This window comes from Symphalangus syndactylus, chromosome 6 (assembly GCF_028878055.3).
Source record: "Symphalangus syndactylus isolate Jambi chromosome 6, NHGRI_mSymSyn1-v2.1_pri, whole genome shotgun sequence".
In the NCBI taxonomy this organism is placed as follows: domain Eukaryota; kingdom Metazoa; phylum Chordata; class Mammalia; order Primates; family Hylobatidae; genus Symphalangus; species Symphalangus syndactylus.
Genome location: NC_072428.2, coordinates 64,882,975 through 64,908,115, shown reverse-complemented (window position 1 = coordinate 64,908,115; position 25,141 = coordinate 64,882,975). Strand labels below are relative to the sequence as shown.

At 37.0% G+C, this 25,141-nt stretch overlaps 1 protein-coding gene across 21 annotated transcripts in view; it reads left to right on the top strand.

The window, feature by feature from the left end:
- DLG2 (discs large MAGUK scaffold protein 2) overlaps positions 1 to 25,141 on the top strand; it is a 2,194,174-nt gene that overhangs the window by 1,534,737 nt on the left and 634,296 nt on the right. For all 21 annotated transcript variants that reach the window (XR_008658315.2, XM_055281255.2, XM_055281254.2 and 18 more), the window contains one exon: positions 10,959 to 11,083. Coding sequence is in view for 20 of the 21 variants with exons in the window: in XM_055281255.2 (XP_055137230.1) it covers positions 10,959 to 11,083 (125 nt within the window). In the remaining variant the exon portion in view is untranslated. The remainder of the gene's footprint in view (positions 1 to 10,958; positions 11,084 to 25,141) is intronic.

Below are 25,141 nucleotides of genomic sequence, written 5' to 3'. Positions count from 1 at the left end.
AGATGACTTGGACTAGTACAGCCTAATATATATTTATAGATATAAATTCATTAATTTTCTCACACTTAAAAATTGATATTTTATTAAGGAAATTTGATTCCTGACTTCTCTGGGGTGTGGTGAGGGTAAGACAATCATCCAGTAAGAGGACCCCATTTCAGAGAGGAAATAACCCATAAAAGCTGAATGGCAGGTTATCCCTTTAGATGAGATACATTCTCAACCCGCACTTCTGTTTTGTTTCCATTACGAAGATCAGTTGTCATTTACTCACATTCTTGCTCTGTTGTTTTACCTCTCCTGGGATTACTTCACCCTACTATATGTGTTTTCTGCCTTCATAGGCATTGGAGTTTGAAATTTGTTGTTTTGAGCACATCCTTGCATGAGAAGGAAGGAGTGAAGTGAGTCAGGTGTGGAAGCCAGAAAACCAATGAGGAGAACTAAAGATGTTCTAAACTAGAGAGTGATGGTAGAAGTTGAGAGGAGCTGGATGGATTTGAGGGGTATTTCAGGGGTAGAATCGATAAGATTTGAGTTTTAATAAAGTGTAGGGACCGATGGGGAGGCAGGAGTCAAGGATGACTACCAGATTTCTTGCTGTGGTAATAAGAATTGATGAGCATTCTTGTTTCTTTCTTATTTTCAATACACAAACCAATCTAAACAGACATCTCTGCTTTAATTCTTTTTAGGACACAAGCAGAGATGTCATTAGAAGTAGAAGATTTGATGGGACTACAAAAGAGGGACTCACTCCATTATTACCAGCTTACACTGGAAAAATGATCAACAAATTAAGAAACTATGTTGGGAGCTAATGAGAAGTACATATTTGCTGCCAGTGGCATTTCGGATACATACTGTTAGAGGACAGAAGACTGATGTTACTTAGAAATTTTGTAGTTGGACTATCATTGACAACATCTTAAATCAGATCTTAAGAATTAACAGCTTAAATATTATATTTGATCCCATATTGCTCTCCTTGCTTTCTGACTCAATCCACCCAGCCTATTCTAAATTCAGCATTCTAAACGCACAATGCCCTTGAATTAATCATGGTAAAGCATCACATTTGTCATATCGCTCCTTACTCAGATAACCTAGTTTCTCCAGGAAAGCCCATAATCCTAGGTCTGTCACTCAGAAAACTTTCTCATATACCCTTACAGTTGTGAGGACCAAAGTAGATAACTTTGCTTAGAACTTTTTCCTGATATTCCTGCAATAACCCACCCTATTTTCTGGCCAGCATCTTGACTTCCTTAAGTAGGCAACTGTAAGGTCTAACACAGTATCTGATATATAGAAAGCACTAAATGAGTGTTACCTATTATTTTTTTCTGATGATGTCAGTGTTTTTTTTTCTTTCTCTCCATTAACGCCAACATATTTCTCAAACTGAAAAAGGTCCAAGCCTAAGTCTTGATTTACATCTCCCAAACTGCCTTCCTCATCCTCACCACAGTCTTCTCATCTCATACACAGCATCCCTGTCCAGCTATGTGTCGCGTGATCTTTGATTCTTCTCTTTTCCACCCTTTCACGTTCCAGCCATCAGTAAGTCCTGTCATTTCTACCTTCAAATTATGCCTCAAATATTGCCATCCCCATTGCTATCAGCCTAGTTCAGATGCCATCAATTTCTGAACTGGACTACAGCAACTTGCCTCTCTGTTCTCCCCTTCAGCACTCTCCAATATGTTTGTACACAATAAAAAGTATAATCTTAAACTAGATCAGATAATGTAATTCCCCTGTTTTAAGCCTTTTATGACCCAAAAACTTTCTGTCCCCAGTGTTACCCTCTCTTGCCTCAGCTCTTCCTTCCTTTTCTTATCACTGCATAGCTATTCTGGTCTCAATTTAGTTTCTTGAACAAGTCAAGCTCTCTCTTTTCCTTAGGCCTTAGCACATCTTGTTCCTCTACCTAGAATACTTAACTGCCACACTACCTCACATCATACTCCTCTTCTCATCTTTTCATTGTTCTCTCCTTCTACTCTAGGTCTTCCCTCAGTTTCACTGAAAAATGCTAGCCATTTTTTCTGTCTTTACTATCTTTTTTGTTTTTTAAATCTCCTATCTTACTGGGAAACTTCAGTGTCAGCTATAAAGTACCCTGACTTGATCATCACTTCAATACACTCTTATAACTTGACCTTTACTATACTCACATGACTAACACTGAGTGCTGCTTTATCTCCAAAATATTGAACCCTGAAATCTGCCAACATCCACAGCCTGCTGCTCCCTCTTCCTTCCCCTGCTCTCCATAAATTTATATTTTCACCTTATCGTATCTCCATCTTTTCACCCTCTTCTGTTGTTCCAGTCTATGAGTATCTTCCTTGCGTCTCATATTTTCCTATCTTTTCTAACATATTACAAACCATATCTTTTTCCCCAAGCCTCAGCCCTAAAGCAACCAAATCATCCCTTTCACTGTTCAAGATTGCTAAGCTCTGTGGGAGAAAATCCCATAACACGCTGATGGCATCCCACCATGGTGCTGCTTAGCAGACTCCAGCTGATCCCTAAGTGTCTCTCTCTTGCCTCAAAGCTGCAGTTCCAATCACTCACAGCTTTACTTAAGTTTTCAACTTCATTCTAGACCTTTCCCTCTGATGTCCTGACTTCTAAATATATGGAGTAAAGACATCTAATCAGTTAAGACTTCCTTCAGCCTCCTTCTCCTCTACCTTAAAATGATCTTTAATTTCTTCCACCTTAAAATAATACTATAACTTACCATAGGAACTCAGTTACTCTTATCTCAGAAAGCAAAGTGTTCCTACCCCTACCCATGGCTGAGTTATGCTATGTCAAAAGTGAACTTATTTTTTCTAATGTTACACATGTTGTACAAGTGTAATGTGTGTGTGTGTGCATGTGTATACATGCATATGTGCTCATTGCAAGATATATTTATAAGGAAAAATTAAAGATGGAGTGCTCAAAATGACAAAAGAAAAAGATCTACAATACTGATAGTCAGTGAGAACCACTATTAATAAATTAATGAGCATACTTCCAAACTTTTGTAATGCATGCATAATGTAAAGTGAGGTCAAAGTTTAAATCCTAAATTGTCTCCTACTTTATCTACAACTATTTTGTAAAGATCTTTTCATGTCAGCATATAAACTTATACAATACTGTTTTATTGTGGTGATACTACATGCAATTAAGTAGTACCTATGGTGGGACTCAAAGAGTCCGAACTCTGGGCCCCATTCTCACTCCTCCTTCAAGATTATGTTTTTTTGTGTGTTCCCTTCTCTCCTGTACCTTCAATCTCCCTTTCCCAGGGGTATCTTTCCTTTAGACTAAAGACATGCTTGAGTCCCCTCCCTGCCATCCTCCAAAATCTTTCCTCTGCTTTGTCTCCTTCTCTTTCGATACTGCCACATATCTCCCCTAAGGGTAAAACTCTCTCTCTCTCTCTCTCTCACACACACACACACACACCCCTTAAGGCTAAAACTCTCTCACACACACACACTCACACACACACACTCTGTCTCTCACACACGCACCCCCAAAGCTAAAACTCTCTTTCTCTCTCTCTCTCTCACACACACACACACACACACACACTCACACACACACACAGATAATTATCTACTTTCACTGTGTTTACTTTGCTTCTCAGGAGTTCTTTTGTCTACAATAATCTGGCATTGTCTCTTGGCCTATTTATTAAACTGCTTCCTCTCTACCATCCCCCATCTTGTTAAAGCATTTTTATGTAAACATTTACCGATCCCCAAATGAAGTATTCTCGTGATGGCTTTTCTACCCAGCAGCTTCCAGAAAAATACAATTTAATAGAACAAACTATGGGGCATCCTAAATGCAATTCCTGGAGATTGCATAATTGTGAAAAGGGCATTTCTTATTCCTGGACTAAGCACTTTGTTTCAGGACACAAACATTATTAGATAGCATTTAAAAACTAAACAAAAAATTTGAGGAAAAAAATCTCTATTTAGCAATGGTAGTTAGAAATGTCTGCATTATTTTCTCACCTTTACGTCCTAGTAATAGACCTGGGGCTGTTCATCTTTAGATATTGTAACATGAGACAGAAAGTGGACGTGAGAAAGACTTTGAATAATTTTAACAAGTAATGTGTATGAAAAAGACACCTTTTTATTCTCTGTGCCACTCCAGATTTACTGTTCAAAGTAAAATGACTTCTGGGACAATTTGGAAGATTATTTGCCAACCAACAGACCTTTCTATCAAGTGACACTTTTTCTTCTGGCATGTAGCCTAAATAGTTCTTTATTTTAACTTCTTATTACCTGTTTTAATCTTTTTTGATATCTTTATTCTACCTACTTACATTGTTCGCTATCCTATTATCTTCATGGCCAATGTTCAAGTGGTAGACTGGTAATTTTCAATTAGAGTGCATGTCAGAAATTTACAGATTGGGGCTGAGGTATATTATATTTGAAAACAACATATATATTGTTTTGTAGTATAAACTATATTAAATTAAAATAAACAAATGTCTTTGCTGGAGCAAATATGCAGAAGGTAAACTTGAATATTGATGATGGTTGGCAAGTAGCAAAAGGAACAGATAGGTGTTCCTGGGTTAAGGGAAGCATACAGGAATCTTGGGGTTAGTGAGAGGAATATACCATTTCAATATTTATCAAATAGAACATGGGTATTAAAATGTTAAAAGAACATTGTTTGAGTCTTTTTTATCTAGCTGTTTTTTATCTAAGGTTTCAATACTATAACCTAATCTTTCCCCCAAATTTAGTATTTCTAGCTAAGTTTTGTTTTAACGAAGAAAAGGAACATATATTATCAGTGTAGGTTAAAATGTGTTAATCCATACTTGTTGGATCAATAAATAAGGCATGAATTAAAGAATGCATTGTTTGACATCTATTCTCCCTTACTTTCCCCAAACTCGTAAGGACCCTTTAAACAGTGCTATGCTTCAAACCAAAGGAATTGAACTAACATTGCTTATCATCACCCATGTGCTGTGCTCAGCACTCTGCTGGTGCCTGTGTCATTTGAATTCATCTCATTATCTCCATTTGACAGATGATGAAACTAGACTCAAAGTCTAGTTTCAAAATTTATCCAGTGCTGCACAGATATCAATGGCAGAGCCAGTGTGCAAACCCAGGTTAAAACGACCCAGATCTATGTTTTTCCACTAAACCATACCACTTTATTAGAAATGTTTTGAAATATTTTCACGATACTGATAGAAGTTTAAATCTTTTCCAAAGATCCAATGAAGTGGCTCCTTATAACTAAAATTTATATTACTTCCCTACCATTGAGTTAGTTTTTGAACTCAGAAGAGACAATGTGATATAATGGAAAGAAAATAGTAATTGGAATCTGACAAATCTGCTTTTAAATTTGAATTCACTATTTACTTGTTTTACGCTGTTAAGTAAGTTACTTCACTCCTCTCAGCCTCAGTTTTTGTTTGTTTGTTTGCTTGTTGTTTGTTTTTCATTCTAATATATAAAAAGAGAATAATACAGTCTACCACATAGGAAATTGTAAGAAACATAGATGAGTGTTTAGCATAGAATAAGCATGCAATAAATGTTAGTTCCCTTAATAATACTTTTAGTATTTTACTAGGGGCTTTATAACTTTTTAAAATCCCCTTCTTAGGTAGTTTAAATTATTTAAGCAATTTTACTATTATTAATTAAAGTTAATAATTTTCTTGTTAAAATTAAGTCATTTTAAATGTCTTCAGTGGCAATCATACTGTAATTAAAATGTCACTTTTTTCTCACATTTATATTATCAACATTTTCCATTTTTATTAACAGCGCTAAAATTTTATTTTATTTTTTTATTTTTAACTTTTAGATTCTGGGGGTTCATGTGCACATTTATTTAAAAGTTATATCGTGTGGTGCTGAGGTTTGGAGTACAATTGAACCTATCACCTAAAAAATGAGCATAGTACCAGATAGGTAGTTTTTTCACCTTTTTCCCCTTCCCTCCTTCTTCCCTCTTGTATTTCCCAGTATCTATTGTCCCCATCTTTATGTTCATGTGTACCCAATGTTTGGCTCCCATTTATAAGTGAGAATATGCAGTGTTTGGTTTTCTGTTTCTGCATTACTTAGGATAATGGCCTCCAGCTGCATCCATATTGCTGCAAAGGATATGATTTTATTCTTTTTTTATGGCTGTGTAGTATGCCATGGTATATATGTACCACATTTTCTTTTAGTCCCCCATTGATGGGCACCTGGGTTAATTCCATGTCTTTATTATTGAAAAGCACTACAATTTTAATGACTCCAAACTATCCCCACATTCAGATAAATGTACCACAATATTTTAACCATTTCTCCATTATATGGATGTCAATTTTCAGTTGTGATTTTTTAACATTAGAAAAATAATGCAACAAGCCTTGAACACAAATCTTTTCATGTTTCTCTGATTATTTCTTTAGGATAAAATTCTAGAATCAAATGATCAGGTCAAACAGTATTTTAAAGTAGAAAAATTCTAAAAATCAAAAAAATTCCTTGTCGGTAGAACATTATATATAAATGAATGTGATTATAATATTACTACTTATTTTCCTCTTTTTTATTATATGTAACCCCATTTTGAGAGAAATTTTCACTTGTGAAATAAACTTTTAATAAAAGTGGGGCTTTCCTAGAGACATTATATTTATAATATTTGTAAAATGTCTTTCCTTTTTGTGGATTCTCTCTCTGAGAGGAGATAGTGTGCAGTACATGAAACAAGAAGTGTCATTTGGCTAGAAAATGGGTTTCTGCTCATGGGGAAGAGTCAGCAAATGAACAATTAGGAGAAAGAATGGTCCATGTCAGTGACATTCATCTGTCATGGAATCTGCCCAACTGCAAGGACACAGCAGCCCACCCAGAACACTTTACAGGGTCTGCCCTTACCAGCATGGCATCTCGAAGTTCCCATTGACTGCATCAGGGATCAACACTCGGTTAATTAGTCACAATTTTCAGGATCTAAGAGTGTCAACCAGAGGTCTGCCTGTTCACATGGAGAGATTGCTGCTCAGAGAAGAGAGGAGCTGAGATCTGTCCCTGCAGCTGGCAGGCTCTGGGACAATTGTCAGGGGATTGCAGTGATTCAGCCATAGAGAGCAGCAGGCAGCAATTTCACTGACACTTTTGCATCTGTCCCTCTGTCTACTAAATGCTGCTGGCTGGTAGCAAAGACTTAAAAGGGAAGGCTGGAAGAGAACAATAAAGGGAGGTGAAAGCTCTTTAAATCATTTTCTTAGCTGAATTCAGATAAATCTCTTGTAAAAAACCGTGATGACCGGCCAGACCCAGCTGGTAGACTAGTTTTAACTGAAACACAAAAGCTTTCAGGGGACACCTTGGGACCAGAAACACAGGGCAAGTTACATTCTGTCTCTACCTACCTAATTTCCATTGTGAATTTCCTAAATATATTCATTTTTATCCTCAGAGTGGGTCTGAGGACAGGGGAATGTATATTAGAAAATGCCAGAGCCACACTTTTCTCCATATTATAGTCAATTCAAAAGAAAAACAGTGGTTACATGGTTCTAGGTTGTTATCAAAGCTGTTATTTCAAAGATATATTGATTCACAGACTAAGTTTCAAGAATTTGACAGTGATCTACTTCCCCCATTAAATGTCCCTAAAACATCCTCTTTTCTCTGTTGGCAAGAGCAGACTTCCTATATCTAGCCAGAGTCCCAAAAGAATCCTTTAAAATCATCCAGTTTAACCTTTCAATAAATGCCTGGGTCCCTCATGCCCAGGGACTAGCCAAATACCTCCTGAGTGAAGGATCCTCTATCCTTTACAGAGTAGTGCATCTCCAATCTGAACAGTTGTATCTTATTAGTCAGCCTTTAGCTGCACCACAGTTTGAATGCCTGAGCTTTCTACTTTTTTATTCTTGTAATGACATAGAGCAAAATGGCTTCTACTTCCATATTGTATTCCTTAACACATTGTAGATTTCTATTGTGTCCTTTTTGAGTCTTCCCGTTAGAGCACAAACATTCTCAGTAGGCTTGTTTTTCTGTTAATTCATTCATCAAGTATTTATCGTCAATACTATGTGCTAGACAAGGCTCCAAAAAAACAAAGATGAATACTACACAGTTCCTACCTTCTGCAAGCCCAGTTTAAAGGAAGGACAGACTCAGAAACAAACAACTACAAAATAACACAATGCGTAACATAAGTAAGCATAAAAACCTGCAAAAACACAGAAATGTGATCTATCTAGAGAAGGGTTGTGTGATAATTTAGTATTAACTCGAGCAGGTACCGACTGAGACACATGTTCAAAAATGGGAAGAATTGAACGAGTCAATGAGGAGATGTGAAGTTTCTGGTAGAGAAAACAGCATAAATAAATAGCAAGAGATGAATTATAGTGAGGTCTGTGCAACAAAGAGCCTGCACTTCACTTCAGTGTTCCTGAGGGGTAAAGTGTGAAGCTAGAAATAAAGTTGACAAGGTTAAGAGTTAGATCACGAATATCTTTCTCAAATGACAAAGTTCTGAGTACCCTCTCCAAACATGTCGACAGTATCAGGAGAAAGCATTTGGGTATCACCCAATCTCTGCTTGCCTCCTTCCCTACTCTCATTAATCAAGACATTATTATCCCTCAGATCCTAACTACAATGAGGCCAATACACTCTAGTTGATGTACTTAGAGCTTGACCCAAATTACATTGAACATACTCATCCTCCCATTTTTTCTTTCCCAAACCTCCAGATCTTAAAGAACTGCCTCCTTAAGTCCCCTAAACACTATCTCCATGGCTATATACTTGACAATGCAGTTGAGGTTATACAGTATGTGAAATATACTGATCACTAGATGCCAGAGTATTATTGCTTTTTTTTGCTATGCTTTGAATATCCATGAAGGCAGAAACCATCTGGCCTTAAACTCTGCATTCTTAGTTTAGAGTCAGTTGCATAGGAAATGCTCAACCAATACTAACACAGCCATTTGGTGTCAGTAAGTATTTAAAATCCAAAATGGTTTCTCGTATACTCTGCTCTTACAAATTTCATGATTAAGGTACATCTATCCAATTCTTCTTGCTTCCTTTGTTCCAACTTTATTGTCTGTTCCTTGGGTGTGGCATACCCTTTCTCACCTAAGGGCTTTTACACAAGTTCTTCCCTCTGTGTCAAAATGTTCTTCTCTATGTCCCCAAGTCACTGTGTTTGGTTCTCTTACCCACTCCTACACTCTGCATTTCCCCTTCATGTGCCTTATAAACTGCATATTTACTCCTGTAGCTCCAGGGCTTAGTCTAGTGCCAGGTACAGAGGTGGTGTTTAATAAATATTAAATAAATTCGTGATTATATGACTGCTAATAAGTAATAACTCTGTTCAGTGAACACTGGACTTTTTCAAAGAGCAAACAGAATTAGAGAAAACATCAGAAGTATAAAGACATGGGATTTTAGTTGCCATAGCTGAATTATTCATTTCACCCTTTCAACATTTGTAATAAATATACAATTGTAAAAACAACCCTCTGGAAATCAGTTTCACTAATTTAGTCAATAAGAATTGCTAAACATTACCTTGACATTTGCAGTGGTATAGGTATCAAGTTATAGCTGATCTTATCTTGACATTGAACCTTTCTGACTAATCAAGTGCCCTAATTAATTTATCTGAAATAACTACTGAATTCGTAGTCCTCATCTCTTTTTACCCAAGAGTGGAAATTAATCAAGTGATCATAAATTTAGTAAGCTAAATTTGTTGTAAGAATATGTAGAGAAATTTAATATCCAGTGACAAGGGACTGGTTAAATAAGTAATATGTGACCTTGATGAAACATGACTAGCCATTTAAGACGAATAATTATAAAGACTGCCTAGCTATACAGAAAGGGCTTAAAATATAATGTGATTTGGAAAAAATTACAACACAATTATGAAAACATATGTAGCTGTGGAGATGGGAGATGGGGAGTAAAGGAGACTATAGAAATAAGAAATAAATAATATGGTTTGTGGATTTGGGGGGACTTTTAATTATGCCTTACATACAAATTTTAGAAAGATGTATATATATATATATATATCCTTTAGATATGTATATATATCTTTAGAAATATATATATATCCTTTAGATATATATGTATCCATATATATATATATATATATATATATATCTTTAGAAAGAGATATATGTATATATATATATGTATATATATACACACACACACAGACACTGGATATCAGTTACTATAATCTACAGGAGTAAGTGTAAAGGCTTTATTAGAACACAAACTACTCAGATTTACATGCTGCCGCACTATTGCATGCCTTTTCTATTGCTATTGCAAATTAAAGACTGTTTGTTGTTCAAAAGTATCTCTCGTGTATTATGATTCTAGAAGGAGGACTTGTCTTCTGAAGTGGAAGTTTTCTGTTACTTAGAAACATATTTATTCGACAGATAAGTGATACTAGAACAACAATACCAGAAATAAGAAAATGAAACACCCAAGTTCACTCTTCTATTAAATTAAATTCTTTCATGTAACTTTTGTCTTCCTTTTTCATATGAATGTGTGATTTTTACAACTGACACTCTAATGATTCTTCATATTTTTTCATAATGCACAATTTGTAAGTTTTTATTTCCTGCTTCATAAATGTGATTTTAATTGCTGCATAAAGGAAGCAATTTTTAAAAGCAAAAATATAATGCCTCTTGCATTCTTACAGTGCAGGAATAAACCTGAGTGTTTTTCCTGACCTTCGTTTGTCTGCTAACCGTGCACTTTATGGTTTAGCATACAAGACTCTTGTCACCTGATTTCCATTTGAGTAGTAACGTGATAATGCAGAGTGCAAGAGGAACTAGGTTTTAGGTGACAGACACATCATTTAATATCTGCTTTTTGTTTCTACAGGGGAATTCTGGCCTGGGATTCAGTATTGCTGGGGGGACAGATAATCCCCACATTGGAGATGACCCTGGCATATTTATTACGAAGATTATACCAGGAGGTGCTGCAGCAGAGGATGGCAGACTCAGGTAAAGATCTGAAACATTAGAATGATTTTGAAAGTAAATCTGCTGCATTAATGAGACACATTTGTACCTTTGAAGAATAATAATTCTACAAAAGTTCTGTACTTGAAACATTTTTAAGGCAAGCTTCCTGAAATGACTTTGCAGATCTCTTGCTACTGATTGAATTTCAATAGTGTTTGATTTGTGTTTGTTGGTGGCTACCACATTGAACATTGGGCCAGGCACTGTGAGGAGGGGATGAAAATAAATCTTTTGTTTGGATGAGGCCTTCAGTCTAGTTGGAAAGAACATAAATATGAACTAATGGGCAAATATTATAATTATCAAAAGGATACACTATAAATAGCATTAGCAAGTAAAGCAATGTTATAGATACTGTATGTATTCTCATATTCAGCAACAATTTATAGGGCTTTCTCTAGGCGTTTAGAGTGGGAAAAAGAGCCAAAAAAACCATTCCCTGGGAAGATTTCCTCTGAGTCTTGAATGATAATTAAGATTTCACTAACCCTACAAATCTGAATGGGAACACAGAGAAAAGAACAAGTTGTCCCTCAGAAAAAAAAGGGAAACCAGCTTGATTTGGGTGAAGAGCACAGGGTGGCCTGGCTCAGTGTCTCACTCCTATAATCCCAGCACTTTGGGAGGCCAAAGCAGATGGATCACTTGAGGTCAGGAGTTTGGGACCAGCCTGGCCAGCATGGCAAAACCCAATCTCTATTAAAAATACAAAAAGTTGCTGGGCATGGTGGTGGGTACCTGTAATCCCAGCTACTCTGGAGGCTGAGGCAGGAAAACGGCTTGAACTTGATCCCAGTGAACTGAGATCATGCCACTGCACTCCCGCCTGGGTGACAGATTGAGACCATGTCTCAAAAAGCAAAAAAAAAAAAAAAAAAAAAAGGCATATGGTGAGTTTAGTTTGGTGGAGGGAGTGCAGCCAGGTACTTCTTGGTGACACAGAGTAGTAGCTGCTTGAGCTGTGCTACTTTCTTTAAGGAACTTAATTGTGGGAAATAAGAGTTACCCTCATGGGGTAAATAACATAAAATGCTATGAGATCAAAACCTTAGCTAAAAGGCACTATAGGTTGGAAAAATTAGGAGAGATTTTTCAGGAAGAATAACATGCCCTAATGTCATTTTAGCAGCCCTACTAGGTTGTAAATCCCCTCAGGCCAAGCAGTTACATATGTATAAGTGGCTCAATAAACTCTTGCTGAAGAAATGAATTTTTGAATAAGTAAATAAATAGAGAAGAGGAAGAAGTGAAAATTAATGTGGGAGGTAAGATAGGAAGGATATGTTAAATACAAAATATTTATGACACTTGTTAATGACTGTAAGGAAGAGTTTATTCAAGAGGGATCACTGCAATGGAGATTTTGCAGTAGAGGACAGACATTGGTCTTAACTCTGAATACAAAAAGCATAAGTGAAGATGTATAGCCAAAGAGCTGTGGAGTGGGGGTGGCAGTTAGTGCATGGAAAATTACTGAGAGAAAACGTCAAGGGTAAGGGGAATTCTGGCTAAAGGGACTTGGCAGGATTCTTGTTGAAGGCAGGCCAAGCTGATAAATTATCAGGGGTATGGGATAAGGAATTTGATCGGATACCAAGGGAGAGAAATTTTTTTTTTTTTTTTATAAACTGACTCAGCAGGATTCTTGCTAAAACTGGGCTAACGAGGCCAAATAAAAAGCCTAAGATCAAGGCCTAATTGAGAATAGGACCCAGAGAAGCCTGACTCAAATTTAATCAAGGACAGAGTCTTATTAAATAAAGCAAGTGAAGTCCTGTAGGTAAGAATGACTTTAGCGTTCATGGAGCCACATTGCGGACTGTGACTTAAGGAGCAGAAATGTAAGCTTCATAGCACTTCCTCAGTCTGTTTTTTCATTAAGCATATAAGCTACTTTGCTGTTTTTCTTATGAATCAACCACAGATACTTTTATTCCTTATCCAGTTTTTCTGATGTAGTGATTACTTTTGACAGCTGCATGTTTACAGCTTGAGGAAGAGAATGACATTTTTTTTTCAGGTACATGTACATCTTTCATCAACAAAAAAGATACTCCCACATGAAATAAGCTTTTTGACAATAGAATTTTAAAGCTGAATTAACCAAATTAATTTCTGACTGAGGACATATCCCCACTAGAGTGAAAGGTTTGAAAAAGATGCTGTGTAATTCTATGAGTCATAGTGGGGATTCTGTTTGCTAACACTGGACCCTAAAGAAGCTCCACTTTTAAAGTTTAGAAGTAGACTTGTTAGAGGATAATTTAGAAATTATCTTTAAATGATCATTATGGCGGGCCGTAATCATAATTTTTAACCACTCTGTTTAACTACAAGACGGGGAGAACCTCCACCCTTTAACCAAATTCTGGCTCTAAGCTTGAAATAGATTTTATGTTATATGTGTACTCTACAATTAAGAATGAAAAGTGATATCTCTGAGAGTGCCAGCATTCTTTGCCTGCAAACATGGTGGCAGCCCCATGCCTACAGAGGTAAAGCAAAGTTCTGCTGTGCTAGAAACTTCATTCATTCATAATTGAAAAGATAATATTGATAATGAAAACTAACATTTCTTGAGATTTTATAATGTACGAGACATTGTGCTAAGATAGATACAGAGATGTCAGATGTAGACACACACACACACACACACACACAAAATCTTCTACTTCAGTAGCCATATAAGTAGGTACTATTATTGTGGCCATAATAATAAGGACTCAGAAAATTAAGGCTTAATGATTCTAACATCACCCAGCTAGCTTTGACCACATTAAAAATCCAGTTCTGAGTGTCACTTAGGTATTCTCTAAACTCTCATGTGTTGATAGAATTCCTACATCATGTGGTCTCTGCCTAAAAACTTCCAAAGGTAAAGTTTTCACAATGTTAAGAGGTAATTCTGAACATAACGGAGTTTGTTATTTTTCTACTGAGCCACAATTTCCCTTTTTTTGGCGTCTACCCATTGGTCCTTACTTTGGCTTCCTGGAGCCAGGGCCATGGCCTGCGACTATGTATATGAATATTGCCTACTAAGGTTGTACAAAAAACAACCTGCAAAATTTTGTACAGTGCCTCTAACTAGAGCAACAAAATTCACCTTCTCCCCAATCCACATTACAGCCTTTGCCTATGTGAAGACAGCTAATAAGTATAATTTTCAGTATTTGGCAGGTGGCCTACTCCAAGACATACATTTTATAGAGGGGGATTCTGCAGATCAGAGGAGTGACTTATCCTGAGGCATAAATCATTTGGGAATCCTATTTAACTAAAATCCAAATGTCCTGACTCAAATAATTAAGATTCTTAGGTAGTGCTAAGAGACAGTAACACCTAAGCCTGACTAAGTCTTTTCTCAGCGTGACAGGAACACTGAGGCTGGACCAACAAGCCGTGAGGAGTATGTTTTATCTCACCATTAGTCCTTAAGGACATGGGAGAAGGACATTGTAATTAGCTCTGGAAAGATGTGGGTTCTAACTTCTGTATATAACACAATTGACCTTGGACACAAGTTAAACTCACTTAATAGCTATTTTCTCATTTGTAAAGTGGTGACAATAATACCTACTTCACTGAGATGTTCTGAGGTGAGATAACCGAACTCCTTAGCTATGGCAGGCACATAATTGGTGCTCAATAAATTTTACCACCGTTTTCCCCTTTCTCCTTACCTTCCCTCTCTGTCTCTAAGCAGTTTTTCCTCTCCTCTTGCCTCTGTTCCTTTTCTTCTCTATCCCCTTTCCTATTATTCCTTCTACCTTTCCTTCTGCAGTCTCCTTTCACCCTCTATGTTCTCCCCTAAGTTTCCTGTCCCTATCTTTCACATACTTTTTTTTCTCTTGGTCATAACATTGAATTAAAGACCATTTTTAAAAAATAGGTATGGTGCAAAAAACGGTTCTATACTTCTATTCTCAAGTTTATAATGTAAGCCACTGAATCTGCTATGTTTCCTCTGCTTTAAAAAAGCCCTATAAATTAAACATAGTTTTCTTTTACGTAAACAAATCCTTTGGTGTTTCCTTTGAGTTAGAGACACTTAAATTTCTTTAAAATGTACCTTTGCATTATAAATTGCTATGGCCTTAATATTTGTATCCTCCCAAAAGTCATCTGTTGAAAGCTAATCCCCAATGTAATGATATCAGGAGGTGGGGCCTTTGAGAGATGATTGGGTTCTGAAGGTGGAGTACTCATGCATGTCTTTGTAAGAGAGGCCCTGGCTTATATTAGTGCCCTCATAAAAGCTTCCTTGCCCCTTCCTTTATGTGAGGACATATCTAGAAGGCGTTATCTATGAACCAGGAAGAGGGCCGTCACTAGACATCAAATCTGCCAGTGCCTTGGTTTATAGGCCATTTAGTTTATGATATTTTATTATATAGTAGCCCAACAGACTAAGATATAAATTCTATTTTTGACAGTTAAATAACACTAACATTTACAGAGAAGCTAAGGTCCAGAGAAATAAGGTGATGGGTTTGCTCCAAGGAGAGTAGTAAATCTGAACTCTAAATTAGTGGTTATGTAATAATCAGATCAATAATAATAATCCTAATAATAAAAACCAACGTAGTGCTTACAATGTGCCAAGTCATTTTCTGGCACATTAGCTCATTTACAGTGTTAAATGATTCCATAGAACTCATACTATTATTTATTACCCATTTTTCAGATAAGAAAATTGAGGAACTGATAGGTTAAGCAACTTCCCTAAGTTTGTACTGCTAGTAAATATTGGAGCCAGAATTTGAATGTAAGCAGTTTGACTCCAATGTCCATGTTTTTATCTTCTAAGCTATAATGCAGAAAAACAACAACAACAACACTTAAAAGACCCACTGTGGTAAGCATCATTCTAAATGCCACTCACGAATAGGCGGGATGGCTCATGCCTGTAATCCCAGCACTTTGGGAGGCTGAGGCAGGTGGATCACTTGAGATCAAGAGTTCAAGACCAGCCTGGCCAACAAGGTGAAACCCCATCTCTACTAAAAACACAAAAATTAGCGGGGTGTTGTGGTGGGCGCCTGTAATCCCAGCTACTCCGGAGGCTGAGGCAGGAGAATGGCTTGAGCGGGGGAGGCGGAGGTTGCAGTAAGCTGAGATCGCACCACTGCACTCCAGCCTGGGCAACAGAGTGAGACCCCATCTCAAAATAAATAAAATAAAAATAAAAATGCCACTCCCCAAGATTCTATACCATAATCCATAGAATCTGTGACTATGATGAGATGTCACTCCTATGATTTTTATATGGTATAATTTACCTTAAAATAGGGAGAGTATACACGTGAGCCTGGTCTAATTACATGAGCCCTTAAAAGTGGAGACTTTTCTCAGGCTGGTGGCAGAAGTTAAAGAGATTTGAGATGTGTGATGTACTTGACACGTTGTTGTTGTTGTTGGCTTGAAAATGAAGGCGGCCATGCGAGAAAGAATGAGAATGGCCTCTAGGAGCAGACAGAGGCCCCCAGGCTGACAGCCAACAATGAAGCAGGGACCTCAGTCCCACAAACTCAAGGAACTGAATTCTGACACAACCACATGAGCTCGGAAGAAGACCCTGAACCTTGAGATGAGAATGCAGCTCAGCTGACATCTTGATACAGCCTTGTGAGAACTTAAGCAGAGATTCTGGCAACACTGTGCTAGACTTATGTCATACACCAATAGTGAGCTAATAAATAGATATAGTTTCAAGTTGATAAGTGTGTGGTAATTTTCCTTCTTTCTTTCTTTCTTTTTTTTTTTTTTGATGGAGATTCGCTCTGTTGCCCAGGCTGGAGTGCAGTGGTGCAGTCTCGGCTCACTGCAACCTCCGACTTCTGGGTTCAAGCGATTCTTCTGCCTCAGCCTCCTGAGTAGCTGGGACTACAGGTGCCCACCACCACGCCACCACGCCCAGCTAATTTTTGTATTTTTAGTAGAATCAGGTTTTCACCATGTTGGCCAGGCTTGTCTCGAACTCCTGACCTTGTGATCTGCCCGCCTCAGCCTCCCAAAGTGCTGGGATTACAGGTGTGAGCCACCACACCCAGCCAGTTTGTGGTAATTTTCTAGGAAACAATTCTAGGAATCCTGGAATCATTATGAAAAACCTTCCTGTTTGTGTGAAATCATAGCCAGTATAAAGTGACAGTGCAGACTAAAGGCACAGATAAAGTGGGAAGTAACTTCCTCCCTAAGTAGATCAGACTTCAAATTAAGCTCCAGTCTTAGTTATTCTTTCTCCTATATCTCATAAAAGAGATATAGGAGAAAGAACACAATATTTGGAGTCAAAGACCAAGGTTTCAGGTACTACTTTCTAGCTATGTGACTTTGGGCCCCTTTTTAAGCTCTCTGTTCTTCAGTTTCCTCACTGGTACATTGGAGATAGGAATATATATCTCAAGAAGGTATAGTAAGATTACATGAAATAGTGTTTGCAAAGGAATTACGTAAAAGGCAAGGCCTGCAATACAACTCTGTTATCTACAGAGCCAGCTATTTAGCAGAATGCTGAACCTGAGCCACAAGTCTGTGGCAGCCAAGGATGGACAGTGTGGTAGGCAAAATTCTAAGATGCCCCCTAATAACCTACATCCCTTTCCTTCGAATGTGGACAGGACCTGTGAATATGATCAGATTCAATTCCGTGATTATGCTACTTTATATGGCAAAAGGGACTTCACAGATGTAATTGAGTCCCCTAATCATTTGACTTTGATTTAATCAAAATGGAGATTATCCTGCTTCAGACTGACCCATGTAATGAGACTTTTAAAAACGGAGATATTCTCTTACTGGCATGGATGAAGCAAACTTCCATGCTGTTAAAGAACCTATGGCGGGGGGCTGTGTAGCGAGGGCCTGAAGGCATCCTTTAGGTACTAAGTAAGTCCCCAGCCTACAGCTAACAAGATAGAAGATGTCAGACATACAGTCACGAGGAATTGATTTCTGCAGATTGCTACACGAGCTTATAAGAGAACCCCAAGCTTCCAAAACGAATACAGTCCAGCGGACACCTCAGTGCATGCAGCCTCGTGATACCAAAAGTAGAGGACTCCTCTGAGTCACGTCTGGATTCCTGACCTGCTGAAATTCTGAGATAATAAGTATATGTTGTCTTAAACTGATTAATTTGTGGTAAATTGTCATATAACAATAAGAAACTAATATAGACATATAAATTCTGGACCCTAAAATTCCCTTAAACTGGGCTGCAGAGTAGCTTGCTGTTGCAGGTCTCTGGTTAACACTGTCACACCCAAAACTTCAGAAACACTGATCAGGCCTCATGACTGGACTTGGGACTTTCTAATACCTAAAGGCAAGAGGCCAAAGCACAATCAATCAAAAGCAAGGGGTGGACCCATGCCAGTAAAAGGGAGGAATCTAGTCCCTCGGGTGGAGGGACAGCAGAGATGGAGACTGAAACCTGTTTTACATCTAATGGCTGGAGATGTGAATCTTAGCTGGAGTGAGGGAGACAGCCAGAAACTGTAGGGAAAATGTGAGATGAGGGCTAAGTCAAGAGGCAAGGCAAGAAGAGCACATGGTGGTTTAGATGAATTTATCTGGACAATGACCATTTTCTGATAGAACTTCTTTTTAAATAGAACTTTTTGGGTATGTGTGTTTATGGCCATGATATTTGTCCTTTGTGTAATAAATATAAAACAAAAAAGAGTAGACAAAGAGTAAGCAAAACACAGCACATTCATTTTTGCACTACACAAAGCTAATCACTAGTAACATTTTTGTATATGTCTTTCTGGTATTTTTTGCCTTTTAAACTTAGTTTACATCATACTCTATATGATATTTAATTTTTGTTTAACTTCACTTAACCTTAGTTCAGAGACCTTTCCCTGTATCAATAAAAAAGCCTTTGCAAATAATTTAATTGCTATAAAGTAGCATATTTAGGCATTCACATTGTTAGGAATTTATTTTCAGTTTATCAGCATTTTAAATATATGGACATCTTTTGGAAAACATTATCAACCTTGTACCTCATTATTTCCTTAAGATATATTTCTACTATAGAATTCTGAAGCTTATAGAATGAACATTTTAAAACCTTTTGATGCATGTTACCACATTTCTTTCCAGAAATATTCTACCAAATTTTACTTTTACCAACAATGTTGGAGAGGTCCTGCTTTGCAATATGTTGTCAGTGTTGCATGTGGTTTCACATATGTAATTTTGGCATACACATATGTCCAAGGCAAACAATGGTATATTTCCTTGTTTTGCTTTGCATTTACTTGATTAAAAGTAAGAAGAAACTTTTAAGAAATGTTACTAGTCATTTGTGTTTTGTCTTCTAGACTAGTCATTAAAATTTGATAGCATTACCTATCTTTTTTTTTTTTTTTTTTTTTTTGAGATGAAGTCTCACTCTTGTCACCCAGGCTGGAGTGCAATGGTGCGATCTTGGCTCACTGCAACCTCCGCCTCCTGGGTTCAAGCGATTCTCCTGCCTCAGCCTCCCGAGTAGCTGGGATTACAGGCGACTGCTACCACGCCCAGCTAATTTTTGTATTTTTAGTAGAGACGGGGTTTCACCATGTTGTCCAGGCTGGTCTTGAACTCCTGACCTCAGGCAATCTACCTGCCTCGGCCTCCCAAAGTTCTGGGATTACAGGCGTGAGCCACTGCGCCCGGCCAGCATTGCCTATCTTTAAGAAGTGTTTGAAAAGAACATTAGGTTTTCTTTCAGAGCAAAATAGATATACATCTATGATATGAAGAATGATTTTTATTTCTTCACTTGTATTTGAATTATAAAAATGCCCTCTGTGTAGTTTGAAGTCCCAGAATTGCCAAGGACCAATACTGATATGTCATCCTGGGGAAGAGCTATCACATGACAGCCTCCACTTGGCAATGCAGCAATGACATTTTACACAAGAGTGCATTTATTAAAGGCATCCACAGCACAAAAGCAGCATGTAGAAACAGGCAGAAAAGATGGCTGCTTGCCAATTTCCTGACAAGTGACACAATTTAATCTCTTAGCCTTCAGCACAATCATTTCTACTCCCAGACAAGATATATACATATATATATATAAAGTTTTCTTTTCTTTCAATCCATTGCTTCATTTATTACTTCCGTGTCTGTTTACAGGTAAGATTGTCCTCATAAAAACCAAGACAACATACATGTTTATTTCAAACAAGAATAATGATTATACTGAGGTTTGACTGTACTGACAAAGTTGAGAGGTCAAGGACAAATGTTTCAAGAATGCAGTTCTTGTGTATAAACAACAACATTGTCCATTGGCTGTCCTCTGACAATTCATTCTTTTGCTTTTTCATTAATGCATATCCACTAACTCACTGATAATTTTAAAATAAGAACATGATGAGAAATACAGAAGGGGAGGGTAGGAAAATGAAACACAGAGAGGGAAGGAAAAGAAGGAAGAAAAATGATTGGTAATCATCAGGAGATGAAGGCTTAGCAATTGAAAAGATAAAGCTCAACTTGGTTTTTTTGTTTGTTTGTTTTTTTGTTTTCTGTGCAAATGAGAAGCACCAAACAGGGGAAAGGGAGTAACTTCCAGGCATCACAGTCTGACACTTACTCCCAAGACCCACTTACCAATTGTTTAAGAAAATAAAAGATTTCCAGGAAGTGGAAATAGCATAAGAGATTGCTAAATTCTTAGAGTACCTCTCCATACTGAACTGTCATGAGTTTGGGTGATTGCAAATAAAAAAACCCCACAAGTCACGACATCCAACCTGTCAATTTCCACTGTACCTCACCTGATTGTTGCACTAAATAACTATGATCATGGTAAATGTTTTATTCAAAGGCAGAGACTTCTTGTGCTTCCAAATCCAAGTAAACTTTTATTTCATCATTGTTTTGGGGTCAAAGCAGGATACAAGCCCAGCTGTTGCTCTGAACAGGAAGACCTTCATGAGAAGGGAGACTTTATTACCTACTATAAATGATACCAGTGCTCTCTTTAGAAAGATCTATGATGCAAATCTCAATGGACTCATTCTTATGGATTATTTTTTCCATCTCTCCCAACAAAAGTGAAAAGCATTGAAGGGCAACAACCCTCTCTTTTGATTTTCTCTATCCATAATATCAGCCCTAATTGTATTTATAGAGTACTTGGACAAGAAGAAAATCACCTAGCAAGTGGTTCTATGGTGACTGGCAATCGACAAGTCCCCAACAATTTAGTATTATGTTACACAAGAAAATTTCTGTACAAGAAGAATAATTTCAGCTGCACATCTGGTAGAACATCAGGCACCCACAAGTAGTCTTTCACAGCTGGAGTTTTCCTATTTCTGTCAACTGCCATATATTCCAATAAAGGAAATCCACCAATGAGTTGACTGAAATATTAATAACTTTGTGGCAAACATGACTTTTTGGATTTTTGTTTGTTTGTTTTTCTCTAGCAAATTGTATCAAGACTTCTGGATGTATACCTGCATAAGAATGTAATTGGCCCCCTATCTCACACTGTAGACAAATATTAATTAAATGGGATCATAGACCTACATGTAAGAACTAGAACTATAAAAGTCTTAGAAGAAAATGTAGGAGTAAATCTTTATTGTCTTGGCTTAGGAAGTGGTTTCTTTATATGACACAAAAAACATGAGCAACAAAGAAAAAATAGATAAATTGGAGTTCGTCAATTAAAAATTTTGTGCTTTCAAAGGACACTATCAAGAAGTTAAAAGATAACCCAGATAATGAGAGAAAATACTTGCGAATAATATATCTGATAAATGACTTGTATCTGGAATGTGTAATAAAACTCCTACAACTCAACAATAAGAAGACAAATAACCCAATTTAAAAATGATCAATGATTTCATATTAGTTTTCTATTGCTGCTGTAACACATTACTACAAACTTAGTGACTTAAAATAATGCAAATTTATTATCTTATAGTTCTGGAGGTCAGAGGTCCAAAATCAGACTCACTGAGATAAACTCGGAATGTTGACAGGGGAACCCCAGTGACTATATGAGATAATTTGTTTCTTTTCCTTTTCCCAACTTCTAAAGGCCATCTGAATCACTTGGCTCATAACCCTTTTCTCCATCCTGAAAGAGCATCGGTCCAACCTTTACTTCCATCATCCTGTCTCTTCATTGACTATGACTCTACTACCTCTTCTTTATAAGGACTCCTATGATTATATTGGGCACACCAGGATAATCCAAGAAAGTCATCTCATCTCAAGATCCTTGACTGAATTATATCTGAAAGGTCTTTTGTGCCATATAAAGTAACATATTCACAGGTTCCAGGCATTGGGACATAAATTTCTTGAGGTGAGGGGCATTATTCGGCCTACCACAAATTTGAACATATATTTCTTCAAATAAGATATGCAAATGGCCAATGAGCACATAAAAAGATGTCCAGCATCATTATTCACTGGTGAACAGCAAACCAAAAGTACAGGGAGATACTACTTTATACCCACAAGAATGGCTATAATAAAAAAGATGGACAGTACAAGTGTTGGCAAGGATGTAGAGAATCAGAACCCTCAGCACGCCTGGCGGGATTGTAAAATGGTGCAGCCACTTTGGAAAACAGTCTGGCAGTCCATCTAACAGCTAAAAATAGAATTGCCACATGACCAATAATTCTACTTCTAGCATATACCCAAGAGAATTGAAAACATATGTCCACACAAAAACTTGTACACTAGGGTTCATAGCACCATTATTTATAACAGCCAAAAACTGGAAACAACCCAAATGTCCATTGATGAGTGAATGGATAAATTGTGTTTTATTCAAAAATGGAATATTATTAGCTGAAAAGAGAATAAAGTACTGATAGATGGCACAACATTAATGAAACTTGAAAACATGCTAAGTGAAAGAAACCAGACAAAAAAGGCCACATATTATACAATTTTATTTACACAAAATTTCTAGAATAGGGAAATCCATGAAATAGAAGGTAGATTAGTGGTTGCCAGGGGCTAGTAATAGATACGAGATTTCTTTTGGGGGTGATGAAAATGTTCTAGACTGGTCACCATGACTTATGTCTGTAGTCCCAGCACCTTGGGAGGCTAAGGCAGGCAGATCGCTTGAGCACAGGAGTTGGAGGCCAGCCTATACAACATGGTGAAACCCCATCTCTGCAAAAAATACAAAAATTAGCCAGGTGTGGTGGTGCATGCCTGTAGCCTCAGCTACTTGGGAGGCTAAGGTGGGAGGATCGCTTGAGCCCAGGAGGTCAGGCTGCAGTGAGCCATGATTGCACTACTACACTCCCGCCAGGGTGACAGAGCAACACCTTGTCTCAAAAAAAAAAAAAAAAAAAAAAAAAAGAAAAAACAGAAAGAAAGAAAATGTTTACAATTACATAGCGCAGACAATTGGACAACTCTGTGACTGTACTAAAAAAAACACTGAATTATGCACTTTAAAAGGGCAAATTTTAAAATATGTGAATTATATCTCAATAAAGATATTACTTTAAAAGTGCCCTGTCATTCTTTTTGGGCATAAATTTCCCCATTTACAAATCTAAGAAATTTTTTTCCTAGTTGTAGAAAGCTCACAACTTCTTCATATTGTTGTTTATTTAAAGATACAATTTATTCAAAGTTTTTGAATTCATTCACCAAGTTCTTGAATCTGTTAAAGAAGATCTTTGATTTGTTCTTAAATCTAACCAAGTAGAGAGTACCATTGGTTTGGGGCTCCAGGTCTGTATGGTGTAAGTAATCTTTAAACAAGCAAATATCACAGAGTGCTCCCATATTCTAAACAGATATTTGACCTTGTATTCCAGCTGCTAAAACATCAACATTGTATAAAAATTATCTGATAAATAGCATTTCTATTTTCAAAAGTCAAAACCAAATTATTGATATGCTTTACAATTTAGGGGATTAATTCAGGTTGTGTTTCATAAGGTCCAATTTTCCAAATATAATCAAGAAAAAAAAGAATGATACATTGATTCCTCATAGAGGAACAATAGGATTGGTAAGATATAGATGTGATGATTCATATCCTTTAAGATTAGCTTTATGGAATTCTAAATATTCTGATTTAAGCAGAGCCACTGCTTTGTGTATAGGATGCAATTTCTGGAATTATTTGTAAGTTTAGACCTAAACTTCCAGCCCAGACTAAAAGTTAACAAGATGTACTGCTCTAGTGAAGGCAAGAGACACAGGAATCTCTGCCACTAACTAGCTATGAGTCCTTGGAAAGGTTAAAAAAACTTATTAACTTTAGCACCTCTGTCCATAAAATGAATATTATACAGGATCTTGGGGAATTTTCCATTTTAAAATCATATTCTAATTATCTGACATTTGTTGACAGCCTGAGAAGTTCAGAATACTATTATCATGGCCAGGAAATCAGTGCTTTGTTTCAGTTAAACTCAGAGCTCTGAGAAGATCCACTGCTCATTAGATTCATCTACCAAAGAGCTGATTGCAGCTTTAAGTTATGTTAAGGCATTTGTTTTTATTTATTTCTAATAGTCTCTCCAGTGACATGTTGTCATTCTAACATTCTGAAACCATATTTTATATTGATTTTAGCAAATAGCTCTTTGGGCTCTAGACAAAAGAAAATGGTTTGAGGGAGGTAGAAAAAATATTTAAATTATTTGCTGAAATTGAATTCAATGGTAATCTTAGTTATTTTCAAGAATTAGTTTTTCTGAGCAGTTTATAAATTGTGTCATTATTTAGAAAGGTCTAATAATGTAGTAAGCTTTGCACAAGCATCAAGCCACTTCAAATTAGCTTAACAATTAAATGCCCAAATCATAAAGATGTTAGAGCTACTGTCACAGAAAATCAGAGCTGGGCAGTAGTTAAATTGGTAGAAACAGATTTTATTCAGGGACTGTTGCAGTAGAGGAAAAGAGACCTCACTATAAAAGTAAGCTCAATTTCAGATACAATATGAACAAATGGGGATTTACAGCCAAGGAGCAGGGTGGAGATCAGTGGACGGAAAATTACTAGGAGGAAACATCAAGAGTAAGG